Source organism: Magnolia sinica, chromosome 13 (genome assembly GCF_029962835.1).
Source record: "Magnolia sinica isolate HGM2019 chromosome 13, MsV1, whole genome shotgun sequence".
Taxonomy (NCBI): domain Eukaryota; kingdom Viridiplantae; phylum Streptophyta; class Magnoliopsida; order Magnoliales; family Magnoliaceae; genus Magnolia; species Magnolia sinica.
This window is the reverse complement of record NC_080585.1, coordinates 21,568,760-21,591,891: the sequence shown is the minus strand read 5'-3', so window position 1 is coordinate 21,591,891 and position 23,132 is coordinate 21,568,760. Positions and strand designations below refer to the sequence as shown.

Here is a 23,132-nt window from a genome sequence, read left to right as displayed (position 1 = left end):
ATACTTATAAGTGAGGTTAAGGTCACATGCCCAGCTGACTTGGCTACTCACAAAGTTTGATGTTTGAGGCGGCTCGGGCAGTTGATCATTGCTCACTACCACTTGTAATGGAGATGCCCTGTATTCAAATTCCACGCCATGTTCCTCAGGCAAGCTATCTATGTGTGTTTTCCAATTAATGTGTTACGTTGTCTCGATGACTAAGGGAATGAATTTATCCGAATGCTCCAACTGTGTTGCCAGGAACTCTCGCACGTCATCGTCGTCTGCGATTACAGTTGGAGGGATTGATTCATTTGTGCAAGGATACATTACTTTCATCCTAATATCACAATCTGTTGGTTGACTCTTAATAATCCTGTAAATTCTATATAGAAGCTCCTCGTACGTAGTCTCGACACGTAGTGAAAAAGTTTTCGAATCCCCACCAGTGTACGAGTATCGCTTGTTCTCATATTCAATCTTCCCGCCATAACAGCAGATGATTCTCGTAGTAGACATTATCTGAAAACCGATACAATGACATTATATTAGTGAATCATTAAGCAATGGAAGCTTGCCATATGACAAAACTCGATTAAATAATAGAGGAGCGAGTACTCACGTTCCATAATAGATGACGATGATACATAGCTTAAGGAAATAAAATGTAAACAATGCGTTAATTTTTTTAAAAATAAACAAGAAGAGCTTATATGGATTACAAATTCAGAGATAAGAATGATTTCATGTGGTGCTTGTTAAATTCAGTGATGCTATCTATCATGGGATATCCATATAGTCTTCTATTTTAATAAGGGACAATTCTATGATGACCTAGTACACTTTCAAAAAAATATACAAACTTAACATTTCTACATGAGGATTTGGGTTCAAAATATGTTAAACTTACATATATTTTCAAAGATAGTCTCAACAACCAGAGTCTAGGGTTGAAATTTCACCTAAAATTTCACTATTAATTATTTCTAATTGTTAAAGCACACGAGAGATGTTGTTTCTGATCAACGAGATGTATTTGAGGATTCGAAATACAAAATCCTATTCTCAATATGCTCCATTTAGTGCTGGAATTTTTTCCTCAAACCTTTATACATTTGCTTCTAGTTAGTGCTAATTGCTAAAAGTTATGAGAAATATCATCTCTAACTTATGAGATTTCTTATTGAATTTTCATTGTTAACTCCTAGTGCGGGTTTTAAGTGTAGGGAGTGCTTAAATTGGATCTAATGTACAATGTAATGGGTAAGGAAGTGCTTACAATGCCTAAACTCATTTCACCTACTGTCTATTGAGTGCCTTCGCAATGTAATTTCAACTAAGGAAAATTATGGTAAAATTCAAATCCTAAGTTACTAAAAAGTTCAATGAAGGTCAAGTTCAAGGAACATTCTTGTTTAGTCTAATATATATCATAACAGATTGTTTGTTCTCCCATAATTCCTAAGTTTAGTTCTAAGTTCAAACAATCATTCTAAAAGTTTTTAATGGGGACCTACGTTTTGTTCCTAGGTTTCATGGTTATGCAATCAATTTCCTAGAGAACTTAAAATATTGAGTCTCTATCTTCTCAAATGTCATAATTCCAAAGTGATTCCAACCAAGTTTGAATGGCTATTCTAATGATTTTAAGGGAACCTAAGTTTCATTTCTACGTTCAAACAACTAAATCTGAAATTTCCTAAGGTCCTAAACTTTTACGTCCCTAGGTTCGCAATTTTACTTCTTCTGAGGGAATTCTATATAGGTTCAATTAGCTATTCTAGTAACTGGAGCAGCATGTGGCTTACATTGAGCACCCGGTAAAGCTCATATGTCATGGGTGGATGTTATACATCATGGCATCATGGTACCCACGTACATCCCTTAAATTTTGTCCAGATTGCTCTTTAAATTGTACATATTATCAAATCATTATATTAAACATCAACACATGAATTTAAGATAGATTCTTATAATTCCTCTAAGCTCAAATGACAGCCCACAAATGTGTCATATCAATCTCAAGTATGGTTAAGCAATTTGGAATATTTAAAAGTTCATTCCATATTCAACAAATATTCCAAATTGTATGGTGTATAAGACAAAATAAAATGCAATTTGACGGTTCATGTCATATCTACTAGAAATATACCTATATTTAAGCAATTACAAATGTACCATAAGGGGATAGAAGGCTAAATTCTCTACACATGGTTAATTAGAATTAGAGTAATAAGAATTTAAGCATTACATCATATACATTAATACTAAATATCAAGCACTTGATAAATTTGAGCGAGGTTCGGATAAAATGGAATAAACCTCAACTAGAATTAAGCGCGGCAAACATGGAAATGATTAAGGCAAACATGAAAATTCAGCTACGCAACCTATAAATTGAACGAAGCAAACTAGAAATTCAACGAGGCAGCCTATAAATTGAACGAGGCAAACTAGATATTCAATGAAGGAAAAGCGAAAGTTCAGCGAGACAGGCTAGAAATTGGACGAGGCAAACTACAAATTGAACGAGGAAAAATGAAATCGATCGAGGGAAGTTCGAATTTGAGCGACACAAAATAAATAATTGAGCAAGGGAAGCCTGGAAATTTAGCGACGCAACCTAGATTTTGAACAAGGCAAACAAGAAATTCAGCAAGGGAAGAGGGAAAATTGAGCAAGGTAAAGTATATATTGAGCGAGGCAAACAAGAAATTCAGCAAGGGAAGAGGGAAAATTGAGCAAGGTAAAGTAAATATTGAGCGAGGCAAACTAACATTTGATCGAGGAAAGCTGAAATTGAGCATGGCAAACTGAAAATTGAGCGTGGCAAACTGAAAATTGAGCAACACAGACATGAAATTCAGTGAGACAAGAATGAAATTCATTGAGGCAAACATGAAATTTATCAATACAAACATTAAATTGAGCGAGCCTAGCATGGGCAAACATTGAATTGAGCGAGCCTACCATGAAATTGAGTTGGGCAAACATTGAATTGAGCGAGCCTACCATGAAATTGAGTTGGGCAAACATTGAATTGAGCTAGCATAGCATTAAATTGAGCTGGGCAAACATGAAATTGAGCGACTCTAAAATGAAATTGAGTGAGCCCTAAAATGGAATTAAACAAGTTTCACATGAATTTGAACGATCAACGCATAAAATTGACTAAGCCTAACAAATGAAATTATAAGAGCCTGACATGAAATTCACCGAACTTCACATAAAATTCGATGAGTAGTCGATCAATTGTCGTTGACTTCCACTCGTCTCAATTTCTGTGAGTTCTTTTTTCAAATTAAAGTGTGCAATGGCTAAGTTTGACCAAGCACCTTTGCTGAATTACAAGCTGAATTTCCACAGGTACCTAGTTAATTGTTGTTCAATAATACAAAGGAAAGAATCTATAAACCACACTAGGGTATTTTTTTTTTTTTAATATCTGTACCTCCCGCAACCATAGCCTCGCTCAATGCAAGTTGAGGACGAATGCTTTCAAATGAGGGATTATTTTGTACCTTTCTGAAGATCGGAGGTGCAACCACTTTGAAGGATTCTACGTAACCCTCACCAAGATAGAAAATGCCAAATGTAGAATGATAATATGGAGACGATAAAGTTCGAATTTTAGTAAGGGAAATGATAAGTAAAACGGCCGTGCGTCGGTTTTTCGTTGCAATGGAACGTAGGGATCTGTACCGAGAAAAAGCGCATGTGTTTTCTGTTAAAGGGAGAAGAAAAGCAACGGCAGTAAAAAGGAGGGGTAGTTTCGTCCTCAAAGTCGCTGTCCGCACGTGCTAGTCTAACTTGGTAACTTAAGTTTGTCTTCCTTCATAAAAACCGCTGGGTAAAAGGTTTTGTCTACAGTGGTCATTTTCTCAAGTAACTTGTACACGAGGAATATCCCATGCAACTCAAGCACACCGTGTGATGCTGCAAAATTGACTGTGCACAACATGGATTGTCCATTTTCTTCATGTGTCGCCTTCTGAAATAACAGGGATTGGATGATCCAAACCATTCAACCATTGGTTCCTTTTGATACCATCCATTTTTTGGGGCCTCTGAAGCAATTACTGGAGATGCATAGAAATCCAAGATGAGGGGTCCCAACCTCAAGTGTTGAAACGAGGTATCTCCACTCAGTCCGCCAGTTTGAGCTATGGATCTGGGTGTGTACTAACAAGCTAACACCCCCCCAAAAAAAAAAAAGAACGGTCCAGAAATTTTTTGTTATGGGGTGAATCCGAACCATTGTAAGTTTTGCCAGATAAGTTGTTGGTTAAACGATGGTAGAAAATTGAAAAAAGGGCTGTTTGGTTGGGGCTACTCCAATCCAATGAATGCTAGGACATTCAAAGGCAACAAGGAAACCTGGAACTGCATTAGGAGGATTCTGTTTCTGACCCTTGCCAAGCCCACACGCGTGCAATAAAGCTCATGTACATGCCACAGACGTGCCTTCATGGCACCATAGGTCCTAAAACCCGGTTCATCAATCAGAACGGCACTTCTATAGTGATAGCGTGGCCCAACCCAAGAATCAGGTTGATCCACTGCTCAGATGGGCCACAGTTATCAAAAAAGGAAAAGAAAAGCACAGCTTTAAAAAAACTTGTGCCTGTTTCCAAGATGGGATCTAGGTACTGAATGGACCAGATGGAAAACATGCACAAACCTAGCTGATGGATGAATTGAATCTTGCACCTATGTGCCATGCTGCCACATGCATGGTGTGTGGACAAGCATGTGCGACTTTTTTATTTCAAATGGTTGTGCCCCAAATCAAAATTAGATGTGCTACCAATATTGGCTCCGAATACCGGCAAATCCAGCTGCATCATGCCTGCTCCGAATACCCCACTGAGCAAGGGCTGGAAAACAGATTCCTGCATTGAGTAGACTAACCAGTTTTCCACCAATCCAACCACTATTTCAAGACACCCAAATGCAGCAATCAAGAGTTTTATTGTTCAGGCAAACATAACAAATCAAACACATTGAACTCAAGAAGGAAAATTGCATTCTTCTTTCAGCTGTCTTTTCAAGTTCTCAACTATTCAAAATCCAACCTGTATGGATGGGCCTCAAGTTCGATGCAAAGACAAAGGAAGAAAAAGGAATTAAAAAAAGAAAAAGGTAACGTGGAAAGAAAATATCATTTTCTCAATCTTTCCTTGATTGTGCCAAAAGAGAGATGTAAACATAACTACAGATCTATCTCACTTATTTCTGTGAATGGTAACTGTTTACCTATGCCTCATTCTCTTTATCTACCAATATCCTCTTGCATGCCTCATAGCACATAAATGAAATTCCAGCGGCCGGGACCAATTTCAGGCAGCTGGGTCCCAGCCCTTTATAGAGGCCCGGGAGCCCCTCCTGTTCGAGTATGCTCAAGAGCGCGTGGAGCATGTTCTTGTAAACCTGCCTGCCACTGACAGCCCCAACTTGCATGTGTTTGCGGGCCACTTCAAGTGGGAATGTTGCACTGCTTGAGAAGGCGCCGGCTGCTGACCCAATCAGAAGTGTTGCGATGTTACCAATTTCTTCCTCTTTGAAGACTTTCCTGTAACCTTTCCGCAGCATATCGTAAGCGAAGTAATTGGTGGCGGCGTATGGCACCACTCCTATTAGACTTGGGGTGAGGCCCCTGTACAGTTCCGTTGGGCCTTCCTCCCGGACGATTTTCAGGAAAGCATGTAGAAGATTGTCGTAGACGCCTCTCTGCAATAGTCAAATAGGAAAAAGCATAGTATCATGAAGATGCCTGTCAAGGCTTGCTACACATGGAAGTATATTAGCATTGTGTGTGCAAGATTCAGGCCTTATCAGTCGTGCCCCACCATGGCTGGTCAGATCATCAGGTGGGACACATGCATGCATTGAATGTGGACCATTGGTCATTCATTCTGTCCACATTTTCATACATGGTCCATCTGAAGATTGGACCCATCTGATTTTGGGAGGCACAGCACATGCAAAGTGAGCAGGCCTGATGAATGTTCCTGGATCTTGAGCACACGTGCGTTCCACATCGGGACATGTTGCAGTAGGATACAAATTCCTATTCTTGCTGTCTTAGCATTTCCATGAAATGGAGTATTGTTGAGTTGGGTTCACCTGTATGGTTAATCGGGTTTTGAGTAGCTCGAGGGGATAGGTAAGCAAAGTCGAGCTGACTCCTGCACAAGCTCCCGCGACCAATGAGGGTGGGATAGGGATCTTGGGTTGTTCCCCCGGATTAGGGGTCAAGTTCTTCTTAACTGTATCATAAGCAAATAACTGCAAAAGAACTACAATTAGCAAATATAGTTGGTGTAAAGAGAGTATGCTTCCACATGAAATTTCTGAAATTTGAATTTGAATTGGATAACATGATGGTTGGATTAAATGAAATAAAAAACAGTAGCAACATTTTAAAAAATGAAAAATAATCTAAGCGCGCTGAAAAACATGGAAAAAAATAATAAATGGCCCATTTGATCTTTGTTCAGCATTGGAACATCAAAATTCCATGAAAACTGCAGTCCACCAACCACATCAAATACAAAGGTATTTTCAGGAATGAGTTCATATTCTTATCTTTTCTTGGTTGATGAGAGCACAATATTCATCACCACCGTCAACATTAAGGCCAAGCATGTATAGATGCATTTATCAGCAAGCATCATAATTCATAATGTGATTCTTTATTGAATCACAAGGCTGCTGCTGCTGCTTCTTTTCTTAATGCTGTGGTTGAAATAATTTCTAACATGCAATTGCGCAGAGAGAGCTAACATTGCAGACTTTTTCAATATTTTGGTATCATAGCATCTGGGGTTCACATCTTTGTCGATTGGATCTCCTACATGACTACATACATGCATATTACAGCCCCCAACATATAACATAAGTATCAATCACAACTACACATTGCCTCCAACAACCATGTTTCAATCTGTTGGGATCCTCCCAAAAGTGTTCCTGTCCCCCCTCTGATTCCCAAGCAGCCAAGTACAGTCTAAGGAAAGACTAGCACAGGGCTCTATTCTTATACCACACATACACCCAAAGCGTAGTTCCCTCGCCAATTGTCTTTCTTACACCACACATCCACCCAAAAGCAGAGTCCCCTCTCTAATTACCTTGGAGAACCTTTTCATTCTGAAGAACCACCTTTTTATAATCCTGACACTATATTGAGAGAGCTTATAACTTAAATTTATCAAGAGAGCAGAAAAAGATGCAACAAGGAGATGGAGAAAGTGTTCCCATATAAGGAGCCAGCTGACTTAACCATCTCTCGGGCAGGAGGGGCAACCTCATTGCTTCTTTCTTCACCCAGGGAAAAAAAAATGTTTATCAATGAAGCTAGGTCCAGAAATTTCTCTAACACAAAGGACAGGTTCCAATGCACCAAAGCTCGACGGGAAGTCCAAGAAATAACATTCTTGGAGTCTCCTTAGTCCTTACACAACAGTCTGGAGAATCTTTTGTAGAAAACTCTTAAGCCTTCTCTAAGGGAAAGAGCCTCTGCAATATTTTTCCCTTCCCTAGTCAAACTGATCCAGAGAAGGCCATAAGAAATAACTTGTAGTTATCAACCAAAAAAAAATAAAATAAAGGAAAATAAAGAAAAAGAAATAGAAATAACTTGCAGTTGACAACTCAGTGCCTCTCCTACCTTTTGTCCTTTCCAATGCAAATGTTATTTTGCCCATTAAAAGAGGTTATTGTTATGTACGGACAAAAAACACACTGATAGAGAAGAAAAACACACTTTTAGAGGGTCACAAGATGTCACATCCGTGGTGGTTAAGCCTTCGCATTAGGATAAAGGATCCTAGTGCGCATGTATTGTACTTGTGTATAGAAGATTTAATGTCTAATTACAATAATCAGTTGACAATTTTATGTCTGGGCCTAGACGCATAGTCATGCATTGATATGTCAAGAAGCACATGTGCATGCTGTTGCATCATCATTATCTCAAGCCTTATCCCAATTACTTGTGGTCAGCTAAATGAATCCTATTCAGCCATTCCACTATATCAAGGGTCAGTAAGACCATAGGTCATCAGGTCTTTTCCACCTACCTCCATCTATGTCCTTTTGGGCCTTCCCCTTGCCCTTTTAGAGCCTTCAACTTGTACCAAGTTACTCCTAACCGGCGCGATTCTTGGTCTCCGTTGCACATGACCGAGCCATCTAAGTCTACTTTCCCTCATCTTATTAACTATTGGTGCTACTCTTAAAGTTCCCTCAAATTCATTCATTTCTAATTCTATCCTTCCTCGTCTTGCCGCTCATCCATCGCATGATCCTCATTTCAGCTACACATGCTATGAACATGTTCTTTAACTGTCCAACCTTCTGTCCCATAAAGCACGGCTGATCTTACAGCTATCCTATAAAATTTCCCTTTCAGTTTGGGTGGTACACACTATCATATGTTGCTCCTTACCTATTGTGCATGTGGTTACATGTAAAGAAAAAAAAGGATCATCATCAACTAGGCCTTATCCTAACTTATCAGAGTCAGCAACATGAATGCCATTCTGCCATTCCACTCTATCGTGGACCATAACCTCAGTTAAATCGTAGGTCATCAAGTCTTTTCTTTCTACCTCATAGATGTCCTTGCGGCCTTTCCCCTTGCCGTTTTAGAGCCTTCAACTTGAAACAACTCACACCTAAATGGAGCAATTCTTGGTCTCCGTTGCACATGGCTAAACCCATCCAAGTCTACCCTCTCATATTATTTCCTGTTGATGCTACTCCTAAATTCTCTCGGATACATCATTTCTAGTTCTATCCTCCCTCGTCTTGCCACTCATCCATTGCAGCATCCTCATTTCAGCTTCTGTGAGCATGTTGTTCCTTAACTGCTCAACATCTGTCCCATAAAGCATGGCAGCCTATAAAGGGCCAAAAAGAAAAAAAAAGAAAAAGAAAAAGAAAAAAAACGGGTTTAACAGCAATGCTGGCCATTAACCACCGTTACCCCACCCCCCCCCTCTCTCTCTCTCAAGAAACCTTTATCAGCCCCGTAACAAGCCATAACAGGGGCCCATATTGTATTTAATTGTATTTAAAAACTTTATTAACATATAAAGATCATGGTACAATATCCATCGAGTCAGTTGATATGAGGTTCCCACAAAAGAGCTGGTCTGAACACCCCTGAGCGAGTTGGTAGATTCATTAGCTTCTCAGGATACATGCTGGAAATAAACATCCAAAGAAGAATCTAGGCTTCTAATCTTGTCATCCATGAAACAAAATGAAAGACATTCTCCACAGATCAACTCTAGATCCCAGCACCCAGCAGTAGTGTTCCTTGAATCTCCTTTAACCATCACAACTGGAATAAGATTCATGGAAAGCTTCCATCCCAATTTTGGCTTGGATTTCCACTTTTTTAGTTTTTGACCACTCTGGTTGGTCCCGAGGACATTGACTTGATTTTCCCTTTATAATCTCTTAGAATGAGTCCTACTCTGGACTTTTTTTTTTTTTTTTGGTTAGCTTGTTAGTACACCCCACTGTCAGTTCACACTTCACTGTTAGCCACCCCCACTAGGGATCGATACCAAGACCTCAATGTTGAAACGAGGTATCTTTCACTCAGTCAACCACTTGAGCTATGGATCAGGGTGTACTCTGGACTTCTACAAACTTTATAATGGGAGAGCTACATACAACTTCCACAAGCTGCTGATTGAGGAGCTGCCCAGGTGTTTGGTAATCCTTGGATTTGCATCTGACATCAATGTCCAATCCCTTTCCAAGTTCAGTGCTGGAACACTTTTTGTTGCAAGAACCCAACCTAACAGGAGGTATTTAATCCTTTGAATGACTTTCCTTTGGTGTGACTAGGAAAACAAAAAAAAAAACGTATATGATGCAGTTTCATGGCATAAATAATGCAGTCCTTACTTTTAGTTCTTTTCCACAGAGACAAATGCGTGGCTTCTTGCAGCTAACATCCATCTTTTTCTCTGCACTCCCACGCCTAACCCAAGTTATTCAAGAAAACGGATGATTTTCTCGATTGAACAGCAGCCTGATTCTCATCTTCCAATGACTATCAGTACACAAGAAACCAACAGATAAAGAGTAACTGACATCAATAAAAAGAAGCTAATGAAAAAATCTATTTCAGGTGACTCCCTGACACATAATGATGTCCTGAATGCGCACTCTAGCCGATGCGTCAGCTACCCACATTTTTTGTCTTTTTTGCAGGCTAGGTGCCAGCATTGGTCTATATGTATATTGACGAAATGTCAAAATCTTTAGACGCATCTAAAGTCCCATCAAGGAAGGTCCTCCACAGGCTCGAACCCTTTTTAATAGACTCTGAATCAAGATAGATGAATTGCCCTGCAAAGTCAGAGGACTTCACAAGGATTGCCAAATGATCTTGATCACCTATAGTGCTCCTGACTCCCACTTCATTAGTGTTAATAGCACCAATTGGATGAGAAAAACCATCTCACACATAGCATCTCTGATCAGCGCAGCTACCAGCATAAAGTCCTGGGGTCAATCAGGTGAATGGGATATAAAAATATTGATTCTCTCTCCACAGCCTATCTCCAAAACAGATTCATCCTCCTGAAACAATCTACTCAGTCCAGATGGAAATCCAAGGTGCCACCACTTTATCTCTCTGTATGAAGATTGTCAAAGCAAATCCTCTTAATAGGCAGATATTCAAAGCCTATGCAAGATCTTTTTTTTTTTTCGAATAGTAGCCTCAAATTTTAATGAAAACAAAACAGAAAATACACTTCTTGGTTCACCTCCCAGGAGATGAGTGCAAACTTACTGGAAATGGTAAGCAAATATCCTGGACTTCGTCCATTAAGTTAATCGCTTCCGAGCAGTGATATGTGAATATGCCCATTTCATCATATTCATGAATCTGCCTCAATAAGTGTGGGGAAAAAGTGACGGTCTGCCATAACTTTGAAGACTCGAAGCATAGTTGCTAACTTGGCAAAAACTAGAATTGGCAATGCCTAATGGGCCAGAGAAATGTAGAATGCAAGTGCCCAAATGGTTTCGGAAAATTCCCCCAACCCCCACAAGCATGAATTGCCAATGGAGCAATTCAGCTTAATCCAGCCAAAGGAGGAGACAATCTAGCAAGAATCTCCGTAGATCCAGCCACAATTGCAAATTTCAAGCCAATTAGCTCTGATCAGTTGCTTAGTGACCACGCAGAATTTGGTATCAGCATTACACCAATTCAATATCATATCGCAAGCTTTTCCAAAAACCTTGCATCGCAGGATTTACCATGACATATTCTATGGTCACACAGCAGCCACAAAGACCAGAAAATGGCTTGAGAAACCATTTTGTTACACATTACAGCACCAGGAGGAGAAGGCAAGGTAGGCCCAACCAGCTATGAGGTCCATCACAGACTTGGGTATAACCCAGAGAATCCAAATTGCTTCAACATGGCTGCCCAAACATAACATGCAACATCACAATGCACGAAGAGCAAGGAGTGTATTCTCCTTGGGTGCTTGGCAGAAACAGAATGACCATCGGGTGGAGAAAGCTTGAACCCCATTTTTAGGTGTCCCGCATAAGAATCTTGTCACACATAGCTGTCCGCACAAAAGTGTTGACTTTTAACAGAAGGGCCATATCCGCGAGAATACTGTAACAGAGGGAGCAGATTGCATCCCCAGAGATTCACAATAGAAACACGCTGAGAAACTCCCATCCAATTCCCGCACCCAAATCCCACTGCCTTCAACAGAAATAGGAATATATGTCACTTTCAGCAACTCCATCAGCCAAGTCATCATTAGATGGTGGTATTATTGGTGGCTGCCATATCAGTGGCATGCCTCCCATCTCTCATATTCAGTACGCAGATGATACTCCTCTGCTGTGAAGCCAATCTCGATAAGGCAAGCAACGTCCGTACCATTATTCGCTGTTTCAGGGCGGTGTCGGGCCTCAGAGTCAATCTGGCCAAGTCCACTATCTTTGGCGTAAACATGGAAGAGGAGGAGATCGCCGAGTTTGCAGCCATCTTCAACTGCTCGATGGAATCCCTCCCTACTACGTTTGTTGGTCTTCCACTCTCTATGGGTAAACCTCCAAAATTCCTGTGGGATAAAGTCATAGATAGATTCAAAAAGCACCTAGCCTCTTGGAAATGCAAGTATCTATCTATAAGGGGTCGCCTTACCATGATCAAAGCGGTCCTATCTAGCTTGCCTTTATACTATATGTCGTTATTCAAATGCCCGAAGCCCATCTTGGACAAGCTTGAAAGCCTAAGGCGGGACTTTCTTTGGTATGGTAAGGGTGATAAGAAGAATTTCCATCTGGTCGACTGGAAAACACCGTGTTTACATACTCGTAATGGTGGGGCTGGTGTCAGAAATCTGAAGTTAATGAACTGGGCTCTTCTCAGCAAATGGACCTGGAGACTCGGGTCTGAATCTGGCTCCCTGTGGAATTCCTTGGTTAAATGTAAATATGGCCATTCAGTTGGAGGGTGGTGGACTAAAGACTCAACAGCTTACAGAGCCTCAGCGTTATGGAAGGGTGTGCTTGAAATGAAACAGGTTGTCCTTAATGGGATTCGTTTCTCGGTTGGCAATGGAAAGAATATATCCTGTTGGAATGATATATGGATTGGAGTTTCCCCTCTTAAATAAGCGTTTCTGTTCATCTATCGGTTGGCTTCAAATCAGGGTATATCGGTGGCAGATTGTGTCTCGGCCTCCGGATCTAAGAAAGTGTGGAACATTCCTTGTTGCAGAAATCTTCATGATTATGATATCAATCAGCTCGTGGGGTTGTTATCTCTTCTCAACAACAGTTCTCTAGATCAGCAGGTTCCCGACAGTCCTACATGGCTTCATGACGAAAAGGGCATTTTCTCGGTCAAATATCTATACAAACAAATATACATAAATTCTTCGGTTTCAGCAGATCCCAAGTCGGAACATCTGTGGAAATCCATACTTCCCCCAAAGTTCGTGGTGTTCAGTTGGCTGGTTAGTATCAGAAAGGTGTTGACAATACACAATTTAAGGAAAAGAGGCATGTGCATCCCCAACATTTGTCTCTGTTGCATGGTGGAGGCTAAATCAGTGAATCATCTCTTCATCCATTGCCCATTAATCCATCAGATCTGGTCCGTGGTTTTTTCTTGGTTCAACATTTCTTGGCTCCACCCTCTTTCTTTTGATAGATTGGTTTCTGCTTGGCATGGAGTAGACTTTGGTAAGCTGAAAAATATTGTCTGGAGAACGGCTCTAGTGGCTGTCTGGTGGGCAGTCTGGGAAGAATGTAACGGGAGATGTTTCAAAGGAGAATCTCATGACGTGGGTCATATTATCAAAAGAATTCATTTTCTTATTGTGGAATGGGCCTCCCTAGTGCTGCATAGCAGCTGCTGTAATCTGCTTTCGTTTTCGCTTTCTTAGGCGTTTTGGCCTGCTATCTCAGCGGGCCATCTCCCCCCCTTTTTTTGTTTTGTAATCCTTCCCTCGTTCTATAATATCTCGCCACTTTTCAAAAAAAAAAAAAGAAGTCATCATTTGCAGCTCTGCATCGCACAAATTCCTTACAAAGCAAGGACAGCAAACCACTTTTCCAGCAACTTGCTCGAAGATATAGTGAACCTTGCCACCTTGACTGCAATCCAAAACAACGGGCCAAACTTTTCACAAAGATGGGCCTCACTGCATGACTTGTCCTCCCAGAATCTGATACTGTCCTCTCTCATGACTAAAAATCAGATGAAAGAGTTCAAGCGGACAAGATTATGGAGATTTAGGTCACACTCTCTCCTTCGGTCCTTCCCCATTTCACGTGATTTTTATTTATTTATTCATGCAAATTTACCATGCTTTAAAAAGGAGATTTTTATTTTTTATTTTTTATTTTTAATTACAGAAATGAAAAACATATTTAATATATGAGTAGCCAATGTTGTCAGGGGTTCTAAAGACAAACATTCGAAAGAAATTCAGATTCCTGGCTTGGGAAAGAAATTGAGTGAACCACCCATTTCCAAAAGAATCAAACCATCAAAAACTACACATAAGAATTTAAAGACTTCAATAAGAACAGAACTCTACCATAAACTTCAACGAGGAGTTTTGAAGATCCTGCATACAACTTACATAGAAGTGCCAGGGACTTATTGAGACCCTCAAAAGAAATACAATAATTTCTCCACATTGCTTCCCAAAGAGGAGATGTGCATATTTACTTGGAATCCTCATCTAGTTAACCCACCAAATGCAGGTGAAACTACCACTGAAACTTAAGCTCAAACTCCTTAAATTTGGTTGACAACAGATCCAAAAATCTAAAAATGCTTCCAAACAGCATGGACACAATCAAACCTTGTTTGAATTTATCACTAGTCCCATAACAAAACCAATAGCATGCAACAAATTACATAGGAAACTGAGTGACAAAATTTAAATATGTTGAATACACACTTTCATATATCCTGGTGCTAACCCACTTTCTGGACTCTATCATAGACAATTTCCATGACTCTATGAGATGATGCACTACGTGATAAGAAGGGACTCTACAAAATCAAGAAGATACCGTACTGTGGGTTTTTTGGAAGGAGAGAAACAGAAGGATCTTTCATAATAGAGCTGCTACAATGGAGGCAATTAAGAGCACATCTACATTTATCAGATGGGGTTGTTAGACCAGAGATTCAGAGTATTTCTTATTCAGACCTGCTTAGCAATTGGAGAGCAGTATTTGATGAGGGCAACCTTCAAGGAATGTTAATGCCAAATGGAAGGCCACCTCCTCCAGGCTTCTTAAAGCTTACTTTTGACAGGTGTTCTTTGGTCAATCTGGGCCCCTCTGGTTTTGGAGCTGTGGTAGGAAATGAGAAAGGAGATGTGAGTTGGCATTCTATGTCCCATGCAGGAAGGTGACACGGAATGTTGCTGTGATCCTTGCACCAGGGAGGGATTAGGAATTTTCTTGGCAGCTTCTCTGGGAAGTTAATGGTCGATTAATATTCCAGTAATCCCATCAAGTGGGTTATGGGAGATTATCCAGGGCCTTGGAGGCTTGCTTTTTGTATTTTAGAATCTCAAATCTTTAGCGGTCAGGTTGGCAACACAATGCTCCTTCACTTCCTCAGGATGCTAATGAGAAGCCTGATACAAAAGGAGTGACAAGAGGATCATTTGATATTGGTCTGTCATTGTATTTGTGTTTTTCTTATTTTTTAATAAAACATTAGTCATGCCTTTCAAAATAAAATAAAATGTTAGTCGACTTTCAAAGGGGGACCAGGATGAGTAACCATCCATTCCATTGTACATTTGGGTTATATGAAAACCCAAACTACATTATGCAGGATATGGCAAGGTTACATGGATCTGGGTCACTTTGGTATGTGGTACACTAGGGGTAGGATCATGTATGCATTAGTCCAATACATTTACTATATATACAATATAGTTTTACTCGTATTGAAATTTATAGATGAAATGATTAATGTTATTATTATAGACCCTGCTTGCTTGGGTGTTTCGTGTTTTAGGTCCACCTTAAAGCAATATCCAGTGAGTTTTCAGCTCCCACCTTATATGTAATAGATATTAATCTCGTGAGAGAAGACCCTATCCAGCTGCTTTTCTAGGGACAACAGCATGTACCCTTAAACAAAAGGGCTCGTCATCAGTGACCTATTTGCATCTATTTACAAATAACAGCAAAAAGACATACAAAACCAAACTCACAATAAATGACAGGATCGAACAAACCATCAGAGAACTCAAACCAAAAAAAAACAATAAAGAGAAAAGGATTCAATCAACAAACACATTTAAAAAAACAAAAAAAAAACAAAAAAAACAGCGGGGGTGGGGGAGCAAACAAGCAATTCAATCAATAGTAATTATAAGCAAAATACTGCATGAAAACTTGAAAAATTTTAAATCAAAGATGAGTAATTTGCAATCAAATCTTATCAATCACCGAGCAAACAAAGCAACAACAGAGAAAGATACAAAACCAAATCACTATCAATAAACGAACTGAATGATGCTAAAACAAAATTCAGGCAATTAACACAAACAAAACCAGAACTTAAAGATCGAACGCAACCAACCTCTACTGCCTTGCTCGGTGCAACTCGAATTACATTGACCAAATTGCCCCTGAACAATCCCTTCCACCCCTCAGTCTTCATAATAGACTGAAACACTTCAGTTGTCGAGTGACCATTGCTCCCGACCATCAAATGTGTCCGTATTGTTTCCAAAGGTGCAACCGTCGTCCTTGATACGGCTCCAGCAATTGCACCACTGATCAACCTCCTCAACGAAGGATTCGCAATCTTGACTCTAATTTTAAGACCACCCCTCTTCTCCTTCTTCAATTCCATTTCTTCCACTGCCTCCATCGCGGTCTCGGGGGGAACTCCCACAACCCTGACGCCAAATTCAGGCGCCGACGCATACTTCACATACAAATCAGAGCCTGGAAGCTTCCCATCGTTGTCTCTCGAGTTCTGAGAATTTGGCGAAAGGCCAAACCCAACACCCACCTGACTGACACTTGCGAATAGGCCGCCGGGTGAAAAACCACATTCCTGGAAATTACACTGGAAGCCCATTTCAGGATTAAAAAAGAATCCGTCTTTCTTCCCTTCAATGGCTTCGAATTTTTTTCGGGCCATTGGGTGCTGAGATTGAAATGGGTTCTTTTTTTCCCCACGATTTTAAGACACCCACATGCACCTTTTCATGGCTTTTGATGAATCGAAGGTTGGATAAAAGAAAGGTAAGAAAAAATTAATTTTAGCAATTGGTTATGTTAAAAAAATGCGATTTTGACAAGATCGGTATTGAAGGAATGAGATTGAGAGGAGATTGGTATTCGAATGAATGCGATTTTGAGCAGATGGGTATTGAAGGAAATGTGATTTTGAGCAGATGGGTATTGAAGAAAATGCGATTTTGAAAAGATGGGTGTGAGGAAAGAATCGGCTTTCGTGGAGATTTTCGAAGTTACAGGAGAAATCAAAGAAAGGGTGGGGCGGGGGATTCGAGAGGCGTTTTGAGGGATGAGGAAACAGATGGAAGTTGTCTTTGTTCCTGCTTTGCTTTCAACCCCTTGAAGAGAGAGAGCGATGAAAATACCTCTGTTCCCTTGCTTTGCTCAGCGAGGCGTGCGGCCTGCCCTTTTGTGGTAGGAGAGGTTGCGGTGGTTGAATGGGGTGTATAGAACACACGTCCCAAATGACCACAATGCCCTTGCGTTTTCGGGGTCCATTTCCTTTTCTTGACCTGATAGCAGAAGGGTATTTGGTCACTTTCTTAATTTATTGGGCCGCTGGATTTTCTAAATCCTCCGTAAATGCAGGCAATAATTATTTCCTTTGTACTGCGATATCAAAGCTAAAATGGACGATGGTGCCAAATATACGTGGGGCCACCCTAATTTATGTGGCTTATCCAACTGAACTTAGGGCATGAACCAAAAAATAAGTCAGATCCAAAGTTTAAGTGGACCACACCATACAAAAAAGAATCAAACACTCACCATTAAAACTTTTTAAGGTTACTGTTTATTTTGACGTGGGCCACTTGAATGTTGGATCTGCCCCATTTTTTTACCTCATGCCTCAAAATATTTTGCTAAAATGAATGGACAACATGGATATATCATATATATCAGTGGGGCTCAAAAATTTAAGCATGTTCTTTTAGACCTTTTTAGAAGTAGAAATAACTGGCAATTTTCGAACAGAGTTAGAATGTAATAATTGATTATTTAGGGGGCATTTTACGGTGAATCTGGAAAATCTAACAGGTCATGAGTCACCAGGAGTGATCCTATGGCCTGTTTGGTTACTCAAAAAGTTCTTTTATCTACAGTAATTTCCACATATCTGGACCGTCTATTTGATTCAGGCCATGTTCTTTGGGCCACCCTGTTAAAATCAAATTGATCTGATGATCCTACACGTTAGAGAGTTGGCCTTTCTTTTTCTTTTTTATGGCTATCCGTTTTCTAACCATAGATAGGATGGCTAGGACTGTCTATCAAAGTGATCACTTGGAAACATAATTAGTGCAGGTGGACCCACCAAGTTTTTGTTCGACCTATTTTGAAGACAATCTTGACCGTTCGTTTTAAAGGCAATCAATTGGAAAGTTAGGATCTTCGGATTGTTGTATTTTTATAGGCGTAACACCACCCAATTTAGAGGCTACTTATCCCATGGTTAGAACCATTCAATTGCTGTATTTTGACTGGTGGACCATGAAGAATTAGATAAACCAATTGGACCGTCCAAATTGCTTGATTGCATGATAACGTGTCTGCATGAGACTGGGAGCATTGTAACTTGTAGTCCACTGAGAGTATTAGAGATGGGGCAGATCGGGTCTGTGGGGCCCACTATAATGTCTCTGCATTATCCAAGCCATTCATCCATTTTGAAAGATCATTTTAGATTATGATTCCAACAAGAGTACGATTCTCGGGTCGCAGCGAAGTCACGCTGGAACGAGACAGATTAGAGGTAGGACTACCACTTGGATTCGGAAACGGATTGGCTACTCCCCCTGCCACTAGCCCCGTGGCTGATGGTCGGTTCTCTGTGGGCCCTACCATGATGTATGTATTTCATCCATTCCGTTCATCCATTTTTAAAGATCATTTTAGATCTTGATCCCAAAACTTAGAGGTATATAGATATCAGGTGGTCCACACCACATGAAAACAATAGTGATTTGATATCCACCATTAAAATCCTCCTAAGGCCTACTGTACTGTTTATTTGATATCCAATCTGTTGTTTAGGTCATACACGCCCAGATGAAGGGAAAACACAAAAATCAGCTCGATCCAAAGCTTTTATGGACCCCGAAATTTTTTTAATGGTCAACCCTCATTCAACACTCTTTCCTGTAATGTGGTCCACTTGAGATTGGGATATAACTCATTTTTGGTCTCGTAATATAAAATGATCAGTAAAAATAGATGGACAGCATGGATGAAACACAGACATCATGGTAGGGCCCACAGATCACCGACCATCAGCCATTTGCTGGTGTAAGGGGAGTAGCCAATCCGTTTCCCTTGGGTTCGGTTTAACTCAGATCCGACTGACCATCGAGCATGTTTGATTTTCAATCCCAGGGATATGACCCGTGAATGGTAATAAATATTTCCCCCCTTAATTGTCGCACTCTTCCTTATAATTGATTTGACGGCTTACTTTATCGGTGTAAAAATGGCAAATATTGTGAAATATTTGTGGGTCCCACCATGATGCATATGGTATATCTATACCGTTCATCCATTATTTCAGATGAATTTATGATATGAGGCAAACAATCAGGCATATCCAAAGCTCAAGTGGACAACGCCATAGAAAAATGTAAATTAAATAGTTACCGTTAAAAACTTCCTAGGGCCATTGTTTCTTTTGGTATGGGACAGTTGAGTTTTGAATCTAACTCATTTTTCTTCTCATATCTCAAAATGTTGTGATAAAATGGATGGACGGAACAGATATATCATATACATCAAGACGGGGTCCTAAAATAACCACTGCTACTTTTGAACTGGTTTCCAAAAAATAAAATTCCCGTGAATATTAAAACAGGTGAAATCAAACGCCTACGTGGTTAGAGTTCCGGTTCAGTTGGAAATAATCGCATGTGTTGGGTTGGGTTGCAAGTGGGATCCTGAATTGGGTTGAACTGTGTTTTCAACCCGGGCCCAACCTACCAAGTTACACCCAACGACTTATTTTGAATTTAGACCGTTAACTATTTCAATTTAACAATCCATTCGATGCTGCACTAATCAGCCAATAGGATCCTACTTTCAATGTGAGGTTGGGTTATGCTCCATTTATCATGGCCCACTTGGACGATTAAAATTAAGATGCATATATATTCCATGAATGCATTGTGTGCGCATGTCTATGGATCACCATACTCTGGCAGAGCATCGAGGGTTTTTATCTATGTTAGCTACTACATTCCTTATAGTTCATGTGCATCACATTGAGAAATTATATAGGGTGTTCCGCGGACAGCTATTATCTGGTACAGCTCATGTGCATCACATTGAGAATTTTTAAGAGCCGTCCTATAAACAAACGTATACAGAATTCCTTACATGTGTTTCTTGATCCAGACCGTTCATCTTTATGGACACAACAGTGGAAGGTTAATTCCTTGAAAGTCAATTTGACCGAAAGATCTTAACCCTTCATCTGACGGCTACAGATAGACGGTTGAGACAAAGTAGAGCAACAGTACACATTTAGCTAAACACAGGCGTATTGCTGGACTTTTTGGTCATTCTCCTAACTATGGTTGGGCCCGTCAAACCATTGATCTGGGTCACCCACCATGGGGATCCACGTGTGCGTCATCTTGAGCTACAAAATGTACGGCTGCTATTGAGCAAGACTCATGATCATCCAACATATTATGGATATATGTTAGAGAAGCATGCTGTTTAAAGAATCTATCTGGACCATCCATTAGGTTGGACGTGGACCCACTCAACATTACTCATTTTGCTAAAATAGCATAGATCAGATGATTCTGACCTATGATTCTTATCATAACCGTCCTTTTTTAACAGTGACATTTGAGATGGTTGTTTGGTGATTCACGAGGGACGCGGATTGCGTCCTACCCGGCCGTCTCCGGCCACGAACGGGCAGTCTGTAGGTGAGCCCACTATGATTTATCTGTTTATCTACGCCGTCCATCCCTTCTCTCAGATCATTTTAAGGTATGTGAAGAAAAATGAGGAAGATCCAACGCTCAAATGGGCTACACCAAATAATAAGCTTGGCTGCATTAATGCACAAAGCATGAAATGCAGGAGTCATCTGTGGTGTGGCCCATTTGAGCGTTGAATCTGCCTCGTTTTTGTCCACATGCCTTAAAATGACCTGAGAGAAGGGATGGACGGCGTAGATAAACAGATAAATCACAGTGGGCCTACCCACATAACTGCCCGTTCGTGGCTAGGGACAGGCGGGGGTAGGACGCAATCAGCGTCCGATTCATGAGTATCCATCGACAATCTAAGATGGACGGTCCAGATTGATGATCAGACCATTTTCTTATAAATGATATAGGTTGTTCATTTTATATGCTGTCGACAGGATGATGGAATGGACCATCTAATTTTGTGGTTTTGGTGCTGCAGCTCATGTAGAGTTTGCTGAACCGTATGGATGGTCCCCATCGTTACCTTCCAGCAATCCAAGCATGCAATACATGTGATCATCTACATAAGTGGTGCACACGAGTTGCATCAAATAATTCTTCCTAATGCCAAGAGCCGTAAGCCATCCTCTAACTAATGTCATTAAAAGTGAATAGCCTCTAACAAATTATTTAAAAAAAAAAAAAAAAAACATTTTTGTCCATTGGGTCCAACAATAAATAGTCTTTAACATGGATGGTCAAGATCATTTACAAAAACAGGTCTAATGAGCAATTTGATCCATCTAATTTTCAGGGTCTACAATGAATTGTTTGTGATTCTAAAGAACCATTTTTGTTAGGCCATTCTAACCATGCCATCCATGGCTGGGAAAAGGATGGTGATAAAAGGCCAAATCGATGGGTTGGATCATCTGATCAGTGTAGTTTTTGCATGAGATCGCATGAAATGTGTTCTGAACTTAAATGGACAGTTCAGATGGGTTGACTGTCCAAGTGAACCAATGCAATTAGGAGCATTATAACTTATGGTGTTCATATAGCATTGAACCATTTCTCATCTCTAGTATCTAAACAACTCGTGACACTTCTTTAGTAATTCAATGTCACATCAAAATATTAAAATTTTCATTTTTTGTAATAGCATCTAGGTTGATTGAAAATAACACAAATAAAATAAAACAAGTATAGGTAATAGGTGCTTTGTTAAACCCAACACTCTATAAGTCAAATCGTGCAATAGTGTAGAAAGTCAGCATCAGGACCGCTGGATGGATGGTCTAGATCATCTGATTGTTGTCACACATGTAACATAATGATAGGTAACACAGTCTACAGTGTCCTCACAAGAAACTTTCCTTTCCTTTGAGGAGTTAATTGTTTTTCTATCAGATCTTTTCCAATTTATTTGGTTGCATTTTTCATGTTTTCACTAAAGAACTATTTTCAGTACAAGTGTTCAACAGGAAAAATGACCACATCACTTTCATCGCGTGCATTGCATTGGTGGTGTTCCTAAAAGAAGTTTTATTATTGTTAGAGTATATTAGAGTAATTAAGGTGTGTAATTAGATTATAATATTTTCATATTTTTTATATTGGTATGGTTGAAATCTCTCTCTCAAGTCATTTATAAATCTTTCATCCCTTTTATATATTCAGTTATTATAGAGAAATAATATATGTTAACATGGTATGAGATCAGTAATTCTGATTTTATTATATTCCCCACCATCCATTTCCATCACCGTTCACAAGAATCAGACACTTCTTTTCTGTGGACGAGCATTGTTGTTGTACGTTTAATAATTGTTGTTGTTATTATTGAAATAATATGATACATTAAATTAATGGTGATTTTTATGAGACAGACATTACAGTGGGCCCAAAAATTGCATGGCATATCATCCAATCCGTCCATCATGTTTGCCTCTCATGATTTCCATGGTAAAAATAAAAAATAAAAGAACCAAGCCCTTTCAAAACTCAGGTAGACTATACTCCGATGGGTGTAACACTTAAGTTGGGTCAACCTGGGTCCTTACTCTCGCTCTGGTGGTAGACTCTAAGGAGTTTCAACACCTGGTCAAGGGTTCAAGTACCCATAGGTGGTGAAATCCCACTACGGCATGAGTTTGTTGGGGTGTGTCTGCATGTGTAGTAAAAAAAAAAAAGGCCCGATTGGTCCAACCCAAACTTTGAGGTGTGGCTTGGGTGGATTCCTGGATCCACCAAGGCTAGTGGATCCCTAACCGTTCATCTATTTTGAAAGTCCATTTTAGGGCACGATCTCAAAAGTGAAACAAATCCAAATCTTAGGTGGACCAAACATATGAAACGGTAGTGATTGAATCACCACCATTAAAAACTTCATGGGGGACCACTGAAATATTCATTTGCCATCTAACCTGTTGATAA

At 40.0% G+C, this 23,132-nt stretch overlaps 1 protein-coding gene across 1 annotated transcript; it reads right to left on the bottom strand.

Moving 5' to 3' along the window:
• Positions 1-4,985: 4,985 nt before the first annotated feature.
• LOC131223187 (adenine nucleotide transporter BT1, chloroplastic/mitochondrial) lies at positions 4,986-17,157 on the bottom strand. Its single transcript, XM_058218500.1, has 3 exons — positions 16,115-17,157; positions 6,109-6,270; positions 4,986-5,712 (listed from the first exon to the last, which is right to left on the bottom strand). Exons 1-3 carry the CDS (start codon positions 16,682-16,684, stop codon positions 5,239-5,241), a joined length of 1,206 nt encoding a protein of 401 aa, XP_058074483.1. The 5' UTR covers positions 16,685-17,157; the 3' UTR covers positions 4,986-5,238.
• Positions 17,158-23,132: the final 5,975 nt, after the last annotated feature.

Coding starts and splice junctions, on each gene's coding strand:
- LOC131223187 (XM_058218500.1), bottom strand. CDS start 16,684: ATGGCCCGAAAAAAATTCGAAGCCATTGAAGGGAAGAAAGACGGATTC. Junction 6,271..16,114: donor CACCGAGCAAGGCAGTAGAG/GTTGGTTGCGTT, acceptor GTTCTTTTGCAG/TTATTTGCTTATGATACAGT. Junction 5,713..6,108: donor AAACCCGATTAACCATACAG/GTGAACCCAACT, acceptor TGACTATTGCAG/AGAGGCGTCTACGACAATCT.